At 36.7% G+C, this 19,617-nt stretch overlaps 1 protein-coding gene across 34 annotated transcripts in view; it reads right to left on the bottom strand.

Annotated features, from left to right (window-relative positions):
* Positions 1 to 19,617, bottom strand: part of LOC126470085 (twitchin) — a 515,873-nt gene that overhangs the window by 21,238 nt on the left and 475,018 nt on the right. For 33 of the 34 annotated variants that reach the window (XM_050097601.1, XM_050097618.1, XM_050097602.1 and 30 more), the window contains 6 exons: positions 19,071 to 19,248; positions 17,565 to 17,621; positions 15,389 to 15,549; positions 13,134 to 13,281; positions 4,794 to 4,939; positions 3,328 to 3,484 (listed from right to left, as the gene is read on the bottom strand). In XM_050097601.1, the coding sequence (XP_049953558.1) occupies positions 3,328 to 3,484; positions 4,794 to 4,939; positions 13,134 to 13,281; positions 15,389 to 15,549; positions 17,565 to 17,621; positions 19,071 to 19,248 (847 nt within the window). The remainder of the gene's footprint in view (positions 1 to 3,327; positions 3,485 to 4,793; positions 4,940 to 13,133; positions 13,282 to 15,388; positions 15,550 to 17,564; positions 17,622 to 19,070; positions 19,249 to 19,617) is intronic. The other variant, XM_050097605.1, reaches the window with a different exon arrangement.

Below are 19,617 nucleotides of genomic sequence, written 5' to 3'. Positions count from 1 at the left end.
TACATAATGCATTACTACAATCAGGTTAATGTTGTAGGATAATATTTACTGCAAATACAAAAAATTGTGTTTATATGACAAAAATGAAATAAATATTAATTAGTGATTAAATAAAATGAGATTTTTTGTTACATACACATTCTCTTCCACATGAAATGAATAAAAGTATCTATAATGTTGAAATGCTATTTATTTTTTCAGAAAATCTGAATTCAGAAATCTGAAACATGACACCTTCTCCCAGTGGTCTGGTTTGCTACCTGGTTACAGTCACTAGATCTTCAGCAACACAGCTTCTGCATAAGTTTTTCAAAAAGCCATGGAGTCAGAAATAAGTGACACTAGGATTTGACATACCACTGATGATGTGTCTTTGGAGAGGGAACACAATCTGTTTGGATACCGCTAGTGAAGGAAATGGGCTATGCCTTTTGCAAAAGTACCTCCCTGGAACTGACCTTGTGTAATTTTAAAATCTAGGTTTGGTTGACTGGAACGGAACCTGGTTTCTACTGAATGCAATCAAAGTGCCTTAACCATTACACCATCTCACACAGTAACTGTTGAAAGTTGAACTAAAAACCAATACAATGGTCAGATTCTTTTTAGTGATGACCACCTATGTGAAATTTCATCCAGGTCCATCACTCACAATTCCACAGTAACTGAGGCCCACTGCATTATCATATGTGTCATTCACCCAGTATTATCCTCCAAAATATATTTAGGAACACAACAGTTATCGAATGCACACAGAACACTTTCGAAACTAGGACAAGAGAGAACAATGTTACCTGTTGCCACCTCATAAACTAACAGCTGTGTCCATATACTCAAGCTAATAGTTTTAAGTAACTTGCAACTGACCTAATGTTGATAACAACAATGTTTGTAACATTTGTAATTACCAAATGTAAAATCTTTAGTTTGTAACTTATAGACTGATGTATTCAGACGAAGAATATTATGCTGTCCTGAAACTGTATTAGTTCTAAGGATTATATTTGATTATTTGATGCTGAATAAATATTATTATTGTTACTAATATTATTATTCATGTCCTAGCTCAAACTTTGGAGCATTATACAGTCTGTACATTGGGCATAATTTTGCATGATGCCAATGCCTTGTAATATCTTGAGTGCTATAATACAAGCAGCAATGCTGCAACAGTTGCTGTAAGGGTCAAAGTCATACTTTTCCTTTACTACATTTCTCAAACTACCTTATAAGACAATGTCCGCCCATATGGTGTTTAGAACACCCAATCACAGAAAAAATCATCTTTTGTAAACCTGTTTGTTATGTATTTCACTGTGTGGACATGCATGTTTCGCGATTACTTGGCAACTGTCCCAATAATGTACTCAGACAGACAGTACCAACACACTATGGACTCAGATAAAGGAAACATGACAGGTAACATTCTGGTCACAGCATGTGGCTCCTTAAGGTGTGAATATAAACTCTTGTTACATCTGATCTTATACTAGGAAATTGTGGCTTTTAACAGTGATTTATTATACTTGCTGAAATAATTTAATTAATTCAGTAACAGTCATAGGGGCCTCTGTTGCACAGTCTATAAATGATCCTTTTATGATGTTGAAAATTTTGTCTGTTTGCAATAACTGAATTACATGGATCTTTGCTGAATTTACAGTTGACTAACACCAAATGTGCAGCACTTGCAGATTTACAGACAGAAAGCAGAGTATGTCACTTCACTACCCAGTTTCCTGATATATTGTCACCAAATGTGCAGCACTTGCAGATTTACAGACAGAAAGCAGAGTATGTCACTTCACTACCCAGTTTCCTGATATATTGTCAGTTCAGTATGAATTAACTCTCAGCATTCTTCTGTGCATAATATCCTATCCTAAACTATTAAATTTGAGATCTGCTACTCACAGTAATTTACACATTATGACCACTTGCTTAATAGTGTGTTGGTTCACTTTTGGAACACAGAAGGGCAGTGATTCTGTGTGGTATTCATTCGATAAGTCTTTGGTTAGTTACAGGAGGCACATTTTACCAGATGTCTATGCACCGGTCACATAAATTCTGGGCTGGTCATTTCTGAGCACAGAACTGACACCTGATAGTATCCTAGTTCCATAAGGTCCAAAACAGGCAAATTTGCTAGACACAACATCAGTTTCAGTGACATGCTCCTCAAACCATTACAGCATGATTATAACTTTATAACATGGGCAGTTATATTGCTGCAAGATGCCATCACTGTTGTGTACCACATTGCACAGATGGAGGAGGTCCAAAATAAAGTTAATGTAGATCACTGCTGCAATGGTGCCCTTGATTACTACCCAAATTCAATAACAGCCCAGGTGAATGACTCCCTCCAAAGCATAACACAGCCCCCACTGGCCTGCGTCCATAGCTAAATGCCTATTTTGAGCACCCATTCATCTGGATGCTGGAATATCTCGACACGACCCTTGGCCTGGTGTCACAAGAAACATATTCACTTTATAAGGTGACACATTTTCAATGATCCATAGTCCAATTTTGATGATCCTGTCCCACTGAAATCATATTTGATGACCTCACTGAGTCAATGTGGGAAATACTAGAGGTTTTCTGTTGCAGATCTCCATGTTCGACAATGAGCACTGAACAGTGTGCTCTGAAACATACGTCCACCAGCACTGTACTCTGTCACCTGCCCTGCCACAGTACAATGATTACCCTACTTTACAGAGAAGGCAAGTCTCTGACCTCCACATTCTGTGACAAAGCATGGGCGCTGAACGCCTTGTCATCTATTCACAGTTTCCACACCCTTCAACTGCTTTTCGTAGATACTCATGACAGTAGCATGTGAATAACTGACCAGCTTTGCAATTTCCGAGATGGTCATTTCCAGTTGCCAGGCCATAACAATCTGTCCTGTGTCAGTGGGTTTCCCACATTTGTGGTTCTTATAGTTGCTAGGATGATTTCTCATGCTTCTCTGCTCCACTTAAATACTTTTCGTACTGTGCCATGTGATCACAATGACAAAAAGCAGCATTCAATCTCATGATGGGCAACACTCATAATGTTTTGGCTCACATAGGTTCATTAATGACACTTTCTTTGTTATTCCTCTTTCTTGGCTCTTCTTGGGAAACTGTTAACACTTATTGGATGATCACTTAAACTGAAATTGACCTGATTTGTGATGTTCTTAATACTTGTGAAAGATCCCCACTGCTTTCTCTTCACAGCCACTCATCCACTTGCTCCCTCACTATTCATTCAGGAGTAGAGAAGAACTGCATTTCACAGGCATCTGACACTTCTGTTCATGTTACTTACGTTTAACTTTGAGTTTACACTTTGTCTTTGCAGTCCCTATGGAATTTGTAGCCTCACAGCAGTATTCTCCTTCATCTTCTGGGAAAACTTCATTTATTGTGAGGCTAGCAATGCCTCCTTTGTACTTCAGGTCAATAATGTCAGAAGAAGTCAAAGTCTGCAAATAAAAAGTAAAGAAATGGTTAATGTTGTCATTTACATAGTATCTGTATCTTATAATATTGATGTTCAATTGATTTTCACAACTATATCAAACATAAACTAATCATTTATAATGAAATGTTTGATTGCAAGATGTTAAAATTTGTTAGAAATATTTTCTATGCTATAAGTGATCTTTTATTTCAATGAACAAAAAAAAAAAAAAAAATGAAATGAAGAAGGAAAAGTGTTTTTCTGAATGTCATATAACTTTATAATAACCACAGGTGAAAGCGGACATTATGTTAGTAATGTCTCGATAGGACACTGGATGTGAATATCTGTTTCCTGTATTGAATAACTAGAACCAAGCCAGGCTTAGTTTTATCTATAACTCCACAGTACAGTATTCACAAACTTTATGAGTATATGCTCATCAGAATAATAATCACTGACCATGATACAACAAGAAACTTATTTTCCATGCATGCAACATGGGCTCAAAATGGTTCAAATGGCTCTGAGCACTATGTGCAACATGGAGTTAACAGCCAAGTACTACAGCGCAAGTGAAGCTTTTGTATTTTCTCAATCATGCTACAAACTTCAATAGGCTAGCTGGTACATTTTATGAAACATAGACAATGAATAACCAGCTGGCTGCAAACATCTGCACTACCTCTGCGCTCAAATGTTCTTTACTTTCTTTGAGAGGAAAATGTGTGGTCATATCTACCTTACAACTTGCCAGTACAGTAAATTAACTCATGTAACAGAGGCACAAGTATGTAATAATAGTTCATTCACTTTACTGGGATTCAGTATCTGTCAGCTGACACTTAATATCACCAGATACATTGTAATGTATACTTCACTTTGATGAACAGAAGCAGTAAATTGAACTGTGAATTTCTTCTGGTATTAAAGATGAGAAGCAATGTGAATGTTCTGTGCAATTACAGAATAGAATTCATAGTTCCACAGTGATGCAGATAATAAAAGAAGTCTGAACCCACACTGCATACAATCACTTGACAAAATATTACAAACAACTGTTATTCCCTTGATTTGTCCACACTTTGTCCAACTCACTAACCAAAGAGTTCACCTCACAATATGTCTGCCTTATGCAACAGAGTTTCATATCTCTTCTGTATTTGCACTGAACTTTATTAGTATGTCACAGTACAAGATCCATCCTAATTTAGATATGTTATGATGCAGAAACTCAGGTTTATGGCTATATTTTGATATCAGAGAAATTTAGATGCTATAAGTGACCACTTTTGTAGTTTTATAGTCTGCATAATGATCATGCATCTTACCTCTCCATTCTTACTCCAGGTGATCTGGGGGTCTGGATCTCCTGTGACAGTGCAGCTCAACTGCAAATGATCACCATCATTTATGGTGAGATCTTCCAATTTCTTAGTAAATGCAGGAGCACACATTAAGGAATCATCAGGTGGCACTGAAATAAAAATGAGTAGAGATGCTTTATGAAATCAGAACAATGGAAATGAATAAAATAAGATACATAAAAAGGAAAACCAAACACATAAACGTGCACAAAATGTCAACATTATGACAACATAAACACAGTATATCAATAAATGTGCCATTTGTTCTTTGTTTTGTAGAGCTCAGTGTTGTTAAAGTACAGCAGGAAGAATAAATCTAAGATTTTTTGTGAACTGTATGTGTTTGTCATTGAAAAGTGACCCACCTAGTGAAAATTTTACTTTAATTATCTATAAGATGACATACATATGAGGAAAGCAAAATACTTTCCTCTAGTGGATTCCAGACTAATATCTGTCATTGCACCAGAGAGCTCCTTAGAAATATGATAATATATTTAATGAGAGTTGATTTGATTTGTTGAATACAAATTTTGCTATGTATTTTTGAATATGATATCATTAAATAATCTTCGATAAGGGAAAACAAACATTGTAATGAATTACTCTGTTCCAAGTTGAACATAATTTTGAGAAGTAGTTATAAATTTAGTGTATTCCCTGACCTGTTTAATGTATAATAGTCATATTATATACTTCTATAAATTGCAGATTTTCTACCAAAAAATTGTGTTATAAAGAGTTAAATATCAAATGAAACTGTATGGTTTCAGAGAACGTTTCAAGTCTCAGCATCTATGATGCATATATGCAGACTGAAGCAATGAACGAAAATTTGTACAAAGGCCGGGATTCAAACATGGGATCCTCTGCAATGCTGTTTGAGTTTAGGGGGAATATCAAATGAGCTGAGGCGTGAATGGGAATTTGGATTGTGGTGGGAGGTGGGCTAGAGTACACAGCGCAGTTGTGCAAAGCCACTGTCCCCGGGTTGCACAGTGGTTAGCGCACCTGTCTACTGAGCAGGAGGCCCAGGTTCAAATCCTGCCCTTGACAGAAATTTTCATTCATCACTTCAGTATGCATATATGTTGTTGTTGTGGTCTTCAGTCCAAAGACTGGTTTGATGCAGCTCTTCATGCTACTCTATCTATCCTGTGCTAGCCTCTTCTCCGAGTAACTACTGTAACCTAAATCCCTCTGAATCTGCTTACTGTATTCATCTCTTGGACTCATCTGTGATTTTTACCCACCACCTGTCCCGTATTAAAATGATGATGCCTTGGTGCCTCAGAATGTGTCTTACCAATCGGTCCCTTCTTTTAGTCAGGTTGTACCACAAATTTCTCACCCCCCCCCCCCTTCCCCCCCTTTTCTATTCACTACGTGCTCATTAGTTACGGGATCTACCCATCTAATCTTCAGCATTCTTCTGTAGTACAACATTTCAAAAGTTTCTATTCTCTTCTTGTCTAAACTGTTTATCGTCCATGTTTCACTTCCATACATGGCTACACTCCATACAAATACTTTTAGAAAGGACTTCCTGACACTTAAATCTATACTCGATGTTAGCAAATTTCTCTTTTTCAGAAACACTTTTCTTGCCATTGCCAGTTTACATTTGTGTCCTCCCTACTTTGATCATCAACAGTTATCTTGCTTCCCAAACAGCAAAACTTATTTACATTCCCTCAGCATCACCTGATTTCATTCAACTACATTCCATTATCCTTGGTTTGCTTTTGTTGGTGGTCATCTTATATCCTCCTTTAAAGATACTGTCCATTCCATTCTACTGTTCTTCTAAGTCCTTTGCTGTCTCTGACAAAATTACAATGTCACTGGGAAACCTCAAAGTTTTTATTTCTTCTCCGTGCACCTTAATTCCTACACCAAATTTTTCTTTTGTTTCCTTTACTGATTGGTAAATATACAGACTGAATAAAATTGGGGACAGGCTACAACCATGTCTCACTCACCTCTCAACCACTGCTTCTCTTTTGTGCCCCTCGACTCTTATAACTGCCATCTGGTTTCAGTACAAATCGTAAATAGCATTTTGCTCCCTGTATTTTACCCCTGCCACCTTTAGAATTTGAAAGAGATGTTCCAGTCAACATTGTCAAAAGCTTTCTCAAAGTCTACAAATGCTATCTTCTATGAGAAGTCTTACAGTCAGTATTACCTCACATGTTCCTACACTTCTCCGGAATCCAAACTGATCTTCCCAGAGGTAGGCTTCTACCAGTTTTTCCATTTTTCTGTAAAGCCTTCGTATTAGTATTTTGCATCCATGACTTATTAAACTGATTGTTTGGTAATTTTCACACCAGTCAGCACCTGCTTTCTTTGAAATTGGGATTATTATATTCTTCTTGAAGTCTGAGGGTATTTCACCTGTCTCATACATCTTGCTCACCAGATGGAAGAGTTCTGTCATGGCTGGCTCTCCCAAGGCTATAAGTATCTCTAACAAAATTTTGTGTACTCCTGGGGCCTTGTTTTGACTTAAGTCTTTCAGTCCTTTGTAAAATTGTTCACGCAGTACCATATCTCCCTCCTAATCTTCCTCTACGTCCTCTTCCATTTCCAAAATATTGACCTCAAGTACACTATCGTTCTACAGACCCTCTATATACTCCTTCCACCTTTCTGCTTTCCCTTCTTTGCTTAGGATTGGTTTTCCACCTGAGCTCTTGATTTTCATACAGGTGGTTCTCTATTCTCCAAAGGTCTCTTTGATTTCCTGTAGGCAGTATCTGTCTTACTCCTGGTGGTATATGCTTTTCTTCTACATCCTTACATTTGTCCTCTAGCCATTTCTGCTTAGCTCATTTTGCACATCCTGTCAATCTCATTTTTTAGACGTTTGTATTCACTTTCACCTGCTTTATTTATTGCATTTTTATATTTTCTCCTTTCATCAATTAAATTCAACATCTCTTGTCTTACCCAAGGATTTCTACTAGCCCTTGTCTTGTTACTTACTTGATCCTCTGCTGCCTTCACTTTTTCATCTCTCAAAGCTACCCATTCTTCTTCTACTGTATTCTTTTCCCCTGTTGTTGTCAATTGTTCCCTAATGCTCCATCTGAAACCCTCTACAACCTCTGGTTCTTTCAGTTTATCCAGGTCCTATCTCCCTAAGTTCCAGCCTTTCTGCAGTTTCTTCAGTTTTAATCTTCAGTTTATAACCAACAAATTGCAGTCAGAGTCCACATCTGTCCCTGGATTTGTCTTACAATTTAAAATCTGGTTCCTAAGCTTCTGTCTAACCATCATATAATCAATCTGAAACGGTTTGGTGTCTCCAGGTCTCTTCTATGTATACAACCTTCTCTCATGGTTCTTAAACCATGAGTTAGCTATGATTGAATTATGCTCTGTGCAAAATTATACCAGGCAGCTTCCTGTTTCATTCCTTTTCCCCAGTCCATATTCACCTACTACTTTTCCTTCTCTTCCTTTTCCTGCTATCAAATTCCAGTTCCCCATGACTAGTAAATTTTTGGCTTGCTTAACTATCTGAATAATTTCTTTTATCTCATCACACATTTGCTCAATCTTCTCCTCATCTGTGGAGCTAGTTGGCATATGAACTTGTATTACTGTGGTGGGTGTGAGATTCAATGTCTATCTTTGCAACAATAATGTGTTCACTTTGCTGTTCATAGTAGCTTCTCCACATTCCTATTCTTTTATCCATTATTAAATCTACTCCTATAACACTGTATTTACCTGATCAGAAGTCCTGTTCCTCCTGCTACCAAACTTCACTAATTCCCACTATATCTAACTTTAACCTACCCATTTCCCTTTTTAAATTTTCTAACCTACCTGTCGGATTCAAGGATCTGACATTCCACACTCCAATCCATAGAATGCAGGTTTTGTTTCTCCTGATAATACCATCTTCCTAGTAGTCCCTGACTGGAGATCCGAATGGGGGACAATTTTCTCTTCAGAATATTTTACCCAAGAGGATGCCATTATCATTTAACCATATAGTAGAGCTACATGCCCTTGGGAAAAATTATGGCTGCAGTTTCCCCTTGCTTTCAGCCATTCACAGTACCAGCACTGCAAGTCCATTTTGGTTGATGTTACAAGGCCAGATCAGTCAATCATCCAGACTGTTGCCCCTGCAACTACTGAAAAGGTTGCTGCCCCTCTACAGGAACCACATCTTTGGTTGGAAATCTCAACAGATACCCCTCCATTGTGATTGAACTTACAGTACAGCTGAGGCATGCAAGCCTCCCCACCAGTGGCAAAGTCCATGGATCATGGAGGAGGGGGGAGATGCAAATATACACAACAGTTATAGATCTTGGATAGGATGCAGAAAATACCAGCTGACACTATTTCATTATTTAATTCTTGAAAACTCTGGTAAGAGAATGCAGAACAATATTCTCCGTTGATCAGTCATTCTGGCATTAAAACTGTGATTTAATAAATATAAAATTCTTATTATGGAGGTAAGCACTATTATTGATTACATTATCTTCTCAAAAGTTGGCATATGAACTTGTATTACTGTGGTGGGTGTGAGATTCAATGTCTATCTTTGCAACAATAATGTGTTCACTTTGCTGTTCATAGTAGCTTCTCCACATTCCTATTCTTTTATCCATTATTAAATCTACTCCTATAACACTGTATTTACCTGATCAGAAGTCCTGTTCCTCCTGCTACCAAACTTCACTAATTCCCACTATATCTAACTTTAACCTACCCATTTCCCTTTTTAAATTTTCTAACCTACCTGTCGGATTCAAGGATCTGACATTCCACACTCCAATCCATAGAATGCAGGTTTTGTTTCTCCTGATAATACCATCTTCCTAGTAGTCCCTGACTGGAGATCCGAATGGGGGACAATTTTCTCTTCAGAATATTTTACCCAAGAGGATGCCATTATCATTTAACCATATAGTAGAGCTACATGCCCTTGGGAAAAATTATGGCTGCAGTTTCCCCTTGCTTTCAGCCATTCACAGTACCAGCACTGCAAGTCCATTTTGGTTGATGTTACAAGGCCAGATCAGTCAATCATCCAGACTGTTGCCCCTGCAACTACTGAAAAGGTTGCTGCCCCTTTACAGGAACCACATCTTTGGTTGGAAATCTCAACAGATACCCCTCCATTGTGATTGAACTTACAGTACAGCTGAGGCATGCAAGCCTCCCCACCAGTGGCAAAGTCCATGGATCATGGAGGAGTGGGGAGATGCAAATATACACAACAGTTATAGATCTTGGATAGGATGCAGAAAATACCAGCTGACACTATTTCATTATTTAATTCTTGAAAACTCTGGTAAGAGAATGCAGAACAATATTCTCCGTTGATCAGTCATTCTGGCATTAAAACTGTGATTTAATAAATATAAAATTCTTATTATGGAGGTAAGCACTATTATTGATTACATTATCTTCTCAAAAGTTTTTAGAAAATTATGATAGGAATGAAAAAATATTGGTAAATAATTATTATCTTATCTATTATCTTCCTTTTAAGAGGGTTGCAACAATGATGTACTTGAATCTTCCTGGAAAAATGTTCAATATTGAAGATGTATTACATACACTCCTGGAAATGGAAAAAAGAACACATTGACACCGGTGTGTCAGACCCACCATACTTGCTCCGGACACTGCGAGAGGGCTGTACAAGCAATGATCACACGCACGGCACAGCGGACACACCAGTAACCGCGGTGTTGGCCGTCGAATGGCGCTAGCTGCGCAGCATTTGTGCACCGCCGCCGTCAGTGTCAGCCAGTTTGCCGTGGCATACGGAGCTCCATCGCAGTCTTTAACACTGGTAGCATGCTGCGACAGCGTGGACGTGAACCGTATGTGCAGTTGACGGACTTTGAGCGAGGGCATATAGTGGGCATGCGGGAGGCCGGGTGGACGTACCGCCGAATTGCTCAACACGTGGGGCGTGAGGTCTCCACAGTACATCGATGTTGTCGCCAGTGGTCGGCGGAAGGTGCACGTGCCCGTCGACCTGGGACCGGACCGCAGCGACGCACGGATGCACGCCAAGACCGTAGGATCCTCCGCAGTGCCGTAGGGGACCGCACCGCCACTTCCCAGCAAATTAGGGACACTGTTGCTCCTGGGGTATCGGCGAGGACCATTCGCAACCGTCTCCATGAAGCTGGGCTACGGTCCCGCACACCGTTAGGCCGTCTTCCGCTCACGCCCCAACATCGTGCAGCCCGCCTCCTGTGGTGTCGCAACAGGCGTGAATGGAGGGACGAATGGAGACGTGTCGTCTTCAGCGATGAGAGTCGCTTCTGCCTTGGTGCCAATGATGGTCGTATGCGTGTTTGGCGCCGTGCAGGTGAGCGCCACAATCAGGACTGCATACGACCGAGGCACACAGGGCCAACACCCGGCATCATGGTGTGGGGAGCGATCTCCTACACTGGCCGTACACCACTGGTGATCGTCGAGGGGACACTGAATAGTGCACGGTACATCCAAACCGTCATCGAACCCATCGTTCTACCATTCCTAGACCGGCAAGGGAACTTGCTGTTCCAGCAGGACAATGCACGTCCACATGTATCCCGTGCCACCCAACGTGCTCTAGAAGGTGTAAGTCAACTACCCTGGCCAGCAAGATCTCCGGATCTGTCCCCCATTGAGCATGTTTGGGACTGGATGAAGCGTCGTCTCACGCGGTCTGCACGTCCAGCACGAACGCTGGTCCAACTGAGGCGCCAGGTGGAAATGGCATGGCAAGCCGTTCCACAGGACTACATCCAGCATCTCTACGATCGTCTCCATGGGAGAATAGCAGCCGGCATTGCTGCGAAAGGTGGATATACACTGTACTAGTGCCGACATTGTGCATGCTCTGTTGCCTGTGTCTATGTGCCTGTGGTTCTGTCAGTGTGATCATGTGATGTATCTGACCCCAGGTATGTGTCAATAAAGTTTCCCCTTCCTGGGACAATGAATTCACGGTGTTCTTATTTCAATTTCCAGGAGTGTATTTCAGAAAAACATGTCTTGTTTTTCTGTTATCTTGATACCTTGTCATGTAGAGTGTTATAGTGCTGTTTTTCTTTTCCTTCAGTCATATTAAATTATTAATTTACTACATAAAAGATAAATTTAAAGACTTTATAAAATGTTTTCTTGATAAATTTTAGTATTTTTTGTAGTATGCAATTGTGTTACATTCTCTAGTTGTTTCTGACAGCATATTTTCATTTATGAGATACTCAAATCCCACTAATGATGCATGGTTTTTCACAGGAGAAAAGAATGTATGATGGTGCTAAAATTTTAAAAACACTTCTCTTGGATTATATGGTAAGTTTACACCATTCAACTTTTCCACTATTTCACACATATTTTCTGTGTTTGAATTACAAAATTCATAACCTAACATGAAACCTTTTCATGACAGAAATATGCATTTCACCTCATTCAAGAGAAAAAAATAAAGCATGTGTGAAGACAAATTACACCTGATGATGAACCAACAGGGTCTGAAATGCATTGTGTACTTAATAAAACACAAAAAGTTGTGACTGAAGGTGTTTTTTAATTCATACTTCCAGTGTATTGAATACAGGCATATCTCAAGCTGCAAAATATGGACAAAATTAAAATTACATGAATGATTTAAATGCGGCACTTGCATCTTCTTTCTTCTACATTTTGTACCAGTAAATGTTTTGTAAATTATCTTTAAAATATCTTACCTTAAGTGACCCATTGAGATGTTTCACAAAAATATTTTGTTTATCCTATCTATTTGAGCATCATATTATGAGCACATATTGACAGTTGTCTTAACACTTAATTGCTTGCTTTGAATTCCCCCTACAAAGATACTATAAATCTGGTTTCGACTATCTTGTTCCAAATATTATGTAAAAATAATAACTGGAAAAATGTACAAAGCAGATAATGTTTTGAGACACTGTATGTAATTACGATATGTCAGTTTGAAATCTATCAAAGTGCAGGTTAACCAATGCCTGATAACAAATTTTTAGATAACGGTAGTAAATTTCCTGAATAAAGTGATGATTTTATCCATATTTTATCTGCTTTTGGTTTTTTCAATACAAATTGTTGCTCTATACATGCAATCACGTCAAGAAAATAGCTCCAACTGACATTTTATGGAATTGTTATACAAGTACAATATGTAAGCTAAATTTGTGTGTAAATTTTTTGCTAAACTTATTGCCTCTTGTGTTAAATAAAATGCTCTGTACAAAAGAGTTACTGCAAATAATTTTAAGTGAAGTATGAGTGACTTACATATTAGCTCCTTGGTGGCACTTCTGGACCTCGATGGGCTGCCTGTCGCATCGAGCTTACTGCCGTACTTCTTCATGACACGCTTGTCAGAAGACTGCGTTGTCTTGTTCTCTGATGAACTTGCACTCATAGCTATTGTTGCTGCAGACTAAAAACAAAGTATGAGGCAAAAAATTTAACTGACAGGCATGATAATGTATAAAATTCATAGGCAGGAAACTCAAAAACTAGAGTAGATATGGAGCATCATGTCTGAAGAAACTACAAGTTGGTTTTTATTTAAGGTAAAACTATTGAGAAAACTCAACTGAATCAAAAATACATGAAAGTGACAGACCTATAGTGAAATAATATTATCCAGACAATCTTTCAATTGACAGAAATATTATATTATACACAGTGTATATATCACTAATGTATGCAGCTAATGGATATTATCTGAAGCTTTTACTTTTTCTACAGACTACATCTAATATCTATGTACTTGTCATTCAGAATCAATCCTATACCCATCAATGAGTGCTATGAACAATATAGGAATCTGAATTACTGTTTTGGAAAAGTTTCTAGTAGAGATAATTTGCCACTGTTCTCCTAAAATCTGCCACATAAAGAATGTGTATCTTCATCACATGGATAATAGTAAGAAAGCTTGAGCAGTATAGTGTCATTGTTATGGGTGAGTAGGGAATCAAACAATGTGTGACCTGGGACACATCCCAGTCTTCTATAATAGTATCAAGAGGTATGCCAAGCTTAACAACTCCATCCAACGACATACCACCACCACCAATGCCAAATTCCGTACTATATGATATATTTTGAAATGATTTGGTGACATGACATCGACACTGGGTCTGGCGATCAGAGACTGAATGCTGTGAGCCTCCCTTCCCATACTGGCTAAATTTTGGTGATGACATTTTCATCAGCCACCTGAAATTCATCTGGTTACTTCAGCAAACAGGTAAGGGGGTGCTCTGTTTAATGTAACAGAGAGTTACTTTTTTAGATCAGTTTATGTTATGTACTGCTCATTATGTGTTAGGTTTGCGTTTACTGTAAGCATCAGGCAAACATTATATTAACTGCGTGCCTCAGCATTTTTATCCATCGAATAAATGATAACATTTACTGTACTACTGGCACTCCACTGAAATTCTTTATAGTTATTTATATTTCTGACTAAATGTAATTTTCTGCTGTTGTATGTAACATAAAATGATTCAAAGAATAGTTTATGATCTGTCTGCAGGAACAAAATTATTCACAATTAATTGAGAAGTTTTGGGAAATAGTATTTATATTACTCTTTACTTGGTAAAAATGGGATATTTTATAAGTACTGTGCCTACTATTAGACTAAAACTTTATTTTGTTTAACAGTATTTGTTTATAACTGAAAATTACAATAAAATTTTCAAAGGCATCTTGGGACCTCATGTTTCACACGTGTAAAGTATCACTTTCTGAAATTCATTGTATCTGTGTTTGTATCTGTAGTTTACTCAACAACTGCACTGCATACGGTTTTAACTTTCCATTTTGGTCATTAAGGTAGTAAATGCTGTACTTTAACATTATTTAACACATCTCTTGCTGTGAAATGTTTAAGGTTAAGAGACTGAAAGAAAAATTTCCAGGATAGATATGGGTACTTGGAGGTATTCTATCATTTATGTCTCATCTTTGGAAGTCTGAAACACTCCATTAGATATGGCAATCTCATCACTGTATAGCCCTGTGAAATACGCATTAAGTGGAAAAATAAACAAAATGAGTTTCTATACCAGCAGCTGGATTAAAAAATATATGAGTAATTTACTAGGTATAGCAGTGTTGCCAAAGGAATAGCAATATTTTAACCAAGCTTACATAACCTCATTAAAGCTAAATTCCTGTAATTTTCTTTACTATGTTATCTACCAACAAGAAAAGAAATTAGACAGCAGGGTTTCACAATAAAATGTAGAGAGAGAAGAATTTAACAATAATCTCTGCGAATAGGACAGAAAATCAAAAGAAAATAATATAAACAATGATGGAGGCAAATTTGCTGTTTCTCCAGTTACAGATATTGCATAATGAACAAATATTCAACAGCTTGTACCATTTGCTTAAAACAATTTGTGGAATGCACAACATTGGCTTTAATATAATATTTTGGTGTTGAATTCAGTAGAAATAAAAAAAATCTTAATAAGTTTGTTATGAAATCATTTTATTTTTTCTTGTAATGTTAGCTTTGCACATACCTTGTAATTTGAATGACTAGTTGAACTCTGTTTCACTGATGAGCTGGAACTACTACGGTAATCAGAACTGCTGTAAGTGTCTGAGGCTCTGTAGCTGGATCTCCGGACAGATACAGACGGGCTTGCTGTAGGTCGGCTCGGTTGTTCAATATATCGCCGATCTGTCAAAGGAGTAATGAATGTTCAACAGTCTGAATGAGTGTCAATATAAAACTTCCTGGCAGATTAAAACTATGTGTCAGGCCTTTCTTGGGCAAATGCTCTACTGACTGAGCTATCCAAGCATTCATGACCTGCCTTCACAGTTTAACTTCCACCAGCACCTCTCTCCTGCCTTCTGAACTTCACAGAAGTTCTGCTGTGTACCTTGTGGGATTAGAATTTCTGGAAAAAAGGGTATTGCAGGGACGTGGCTTAGTCACAATCTAGGAGACTGTTCCCAGGATGAATTTTCACTCTGAAGGAGATTAAAACTGTGTAGCAAACTCGGACATAAACCTAGAACTTTTGCATTTCACAGGCAAATGCTCTACCTTTATCTCTCAGTAGAGTATTTTTCTGCAGAAGGGGAGGATTCTGGCTTCAAGCCGTGCTCCAGCATACAGTTTTAATCTGGCATGAAATTTCATATAAGTGCACCCTTGACTGCAGAGTGAAAATTCATTCTGGAGTGTCATGTTCATAACAATGACTGGAATGCTTTAATGGGAATGTGTTTTCCAGACTAAGAAGGAAATATTAAAACAGACAGTAATAAGAATCAGAAGGGGAAGAAAGAAAGCAGGCATTTATCACTCGTTACAACAGGACAGAGTAAAAGAATATGTATCCCTAACCACTGTTCATTAAATTTAACTAGCTAAACTACATTACATACCTACAGGAAAACAGAGTTTACAGAAGGATATTACAATAACATTTTGGAAGAAAAGAATTAAGCAGTTATATGCATGAAAATAACAGTGTGGCAGAAGATATGGTTTGTTTACGAGAGAAATGCATTGTAAATGATCGAAGTTGGTATAAAAGTATTTGATATTAAATTTTTCAAGACATTTATGTTCTAGCTTTTTCTGTAAGAGATTTTTTCTTTGAATTATTTTCTTTTTTAATTCATAAGAGAAACCTTTGCTGCATATCAAATCAAAGTATCTAATTATGAGATAATTTTTGCTAGCAATGAACTTTTTAAATTATTATCCCACTAAATAGGCCTACTTTATGTTAAAGGAACTACAAAAATCAGTTCCATTCTAAAACATGCTATTCCATTAATTCAGTTGGGGAAAAAATCACATTAACCCTCCTTTATTCTACATAGTAACATTAGCTTCTTATTTGCACAATATTCAACATAATTTTAGCTTCAAATGTGAATTGTTACTAGAATTCACAAGTGTTTATCCAATAATGCCTATATACATCATTTATTTTCAATTAACTACACAAGGTTGTAGCATTCTTTATTAGATGGATGATACATCTGTTTTGACTAATTCTTTTTCTTGCTAATTTATATGAAACATGTCCAGGGCAACAATAACTTTTATCCACAAAAATATTGTTGCTTTTTAGGCTTAGATAATTTCTTGCCATATATGAGTTACATACAGAGTCACTAATAAATTAATAAGAATTATTACACTTCAATATTTATTCTTAGTCTCTTCATGGTAGAAAGCCAATTCATTAATGTGTTTGAATGGATACATCTCTCTAGTATCTATAATTTCAAAATGGGACTGAAACATGTATTCAGATATTATAAAATGATTCTCTTTATGCAAATTTAAAGTCTCCTTTTTCAAGCACTGTTATTAAATGTACACTTACTTAATAAAGATATATGATAAATATTATGTTTGTTTGCATGGCCATCTTATGCAGCAGCTGTTAAAATCAGTTTCACTGATTTCTCCATCTTAAGATCACGGCAGTTTAATTAAAGAAAGTTTTTACACCAGATGTGTTTGGTCCAAAAATTCTCTTTAATTATATTGCTGTAAGCTTCAGACAGAGAAATTAGTAGTAACTGACCACAAATATCGTTTGCAACTTTTAAACGACATCAAAATACATATAGCTACTACTGTACACTTTACAATTAAAGATGGATAGTTTAGAGAAGATCTCCATATATTGTTAATACTACAATTATTAGTAAGTGAAAGGTTACCTCCAGAATACATCAGTTTGTTAGCTAACTCGGTTTGCTCTGCAGTAGATCCATAGCCTAGGACAGGAAGAATAAATACAGTTTTCAAACTGATTAATTATATTTCTACGCTACTACACTTCAGTAATATTCTACAAACTGAAGCACCTATCAGTTTTTCAGCACTGACTAATATACATACATAAACAATACTTCAAAATATGTAAACTGTTACTTTTAAGTATTAATAAATGATCTAGAAATGGATGAAATAGTTAACAGACAAGAAATGTAGATTTGAATCATACAAATGATTTCTTTATAGACAAAGCAAAACTGTCTGAACTGCTTATAATAAGGATGAAAAATGATAAAAAAATTTGGTACAGTGACAAAATAGAACAAAAATTTGTTAGCAAGGGCATCATGTTTAATGGTATTTTTTATTGGATCTATGACAAAAATGTGTGAATCAACTAACTGACTATAAAGGAACTCATGCAGTCTGCCCACTTAGGTAACCATAAGACACAGTGCCATATAAGTACTAGCAATGCAACACAGTTTCCAATCAGGCTTAGCAAAGCCTCAGTGTTCTACTATCCATGAGATCAGATGAACATAACCTGTCTTTCTCATAATAATACTTAAGGCATCATATCTGAAATGTGTTGTTGAATAATTGGAGACCACTCTTTTCTGGTATTATAAAATATTTCTAACACAATATAGTATGTCACCTCTGTTTACAAATTGGTACCAGAAATTCCTGGTGCAGGAGAGTTGGCACAAGAGCTCCAATGCTCATAAAATGCAATGATAACTGAGAGTGCTTGTGAAAGTAAATATCATTTACACATATTTTGATGTGTTAGGAACTCTGTTACTAAAATATTAGAAGTTGTGCAGAGGGCAAAAAAGAAAAACAGGAAAATAAGACAGGTAAACAAAACATATTTAACATTTAAATTTCATCGGACAAACAATAAAATACAGTACATGTTCAAAAACTGAATTAAAATAGGCTTACTGCATTTTCCTATGGATGACATGAGGAAAAGCAAATTAAGTAAGGAACAAAACATAGCAAATGTTAAGACTTACGTGTTGAATCCTATATGTTCTTAAAATTAAGAACATCTACCAGCAAAAAAAATATGATGAGAGGCAAATAGATTCAATTTGCAAGGTCCCATGAACATAGAAAAATTTTAAGTATTGAAAAGAGTTACGAATAAAGAAAAATGCAATGACTTAGAACTACTGGTAATTTGTACTCAAAATTTGCTGTGAACATAATATTAAGTAAAAATTCAACAATATTTAATGAATGTTTCTTATAGCCTAATTCAGTCAAATAAGTTAAAACAAGGACAATCACTATTACATGCATTTTTCTGGCACATCAGTATTTTTATGAACAATTAGAAATTGTCATATCTTAATCTATCTATCAATACTCCTTGTCAGTTGTTGTATGGTACTAAACATAAAAAATCAATTAAAATAAATTCTCTTTTTGCATACCTTCTACAATAACAACACAACTTGTTTCATCAGTCCCATGAATATTTGTGGCAACACATCTATATTTCCCAGAATCTTCTGGTTTACAGTCCACAATTTCCATTGTTACTACACCATCTGCATGTGTCATAGTGTAGTCATATTTGGACAGTTCTCTCTTGTCTTTGTACCATTTTACCTAAAGAGAATACAAGTTTGGTTATTTAACAACTAGTCTGCCAAGAATTTTAATCAAAATAAAATTCATCTTTGTATCTATTGCAATAAAACATAAACTGCTCAAAATAAGATTTGCACCACCTCCATATCTGTAAATGTTTGTGGGCTTATATTCAGTGGGAGCAGTGAATGAAGAAATATTAGTCAATGAAACTAAAGTAATAACTTTACTGTGAAATAAAAATGAAAAAAAAGAAACCAAAATAAAGGTAGATTGTTCAAAAGTGCACATCTTTGCAAATACATAAAATCAAAATCAGTTGTTGGATAATATTCAATACTGTGTTGTTTCACCCTGTGCATTTCAACATGCTTGGATCCTCCTTTG

Source organism: Schistocerca serialis, chromosome 3 (genome assembly GCF_023864345.2).
Source record: "Schistocerca serialis cubense isolate TAMUIC-IGC-003099 chromosome 3, iqSchSeri2.2, whole genome shotgun sequence".
Lineage (NCBI taxonomy): Eukaryota > Metazoa > Arthropoda > Insecta > Orthoptera > Acrididae > Schistocerca > Schistocerca serialis.
Note: the sequence above shows the minus strand (reverse complement) of the source record. Positions and strands in the feature narration are given on the sequence as shown.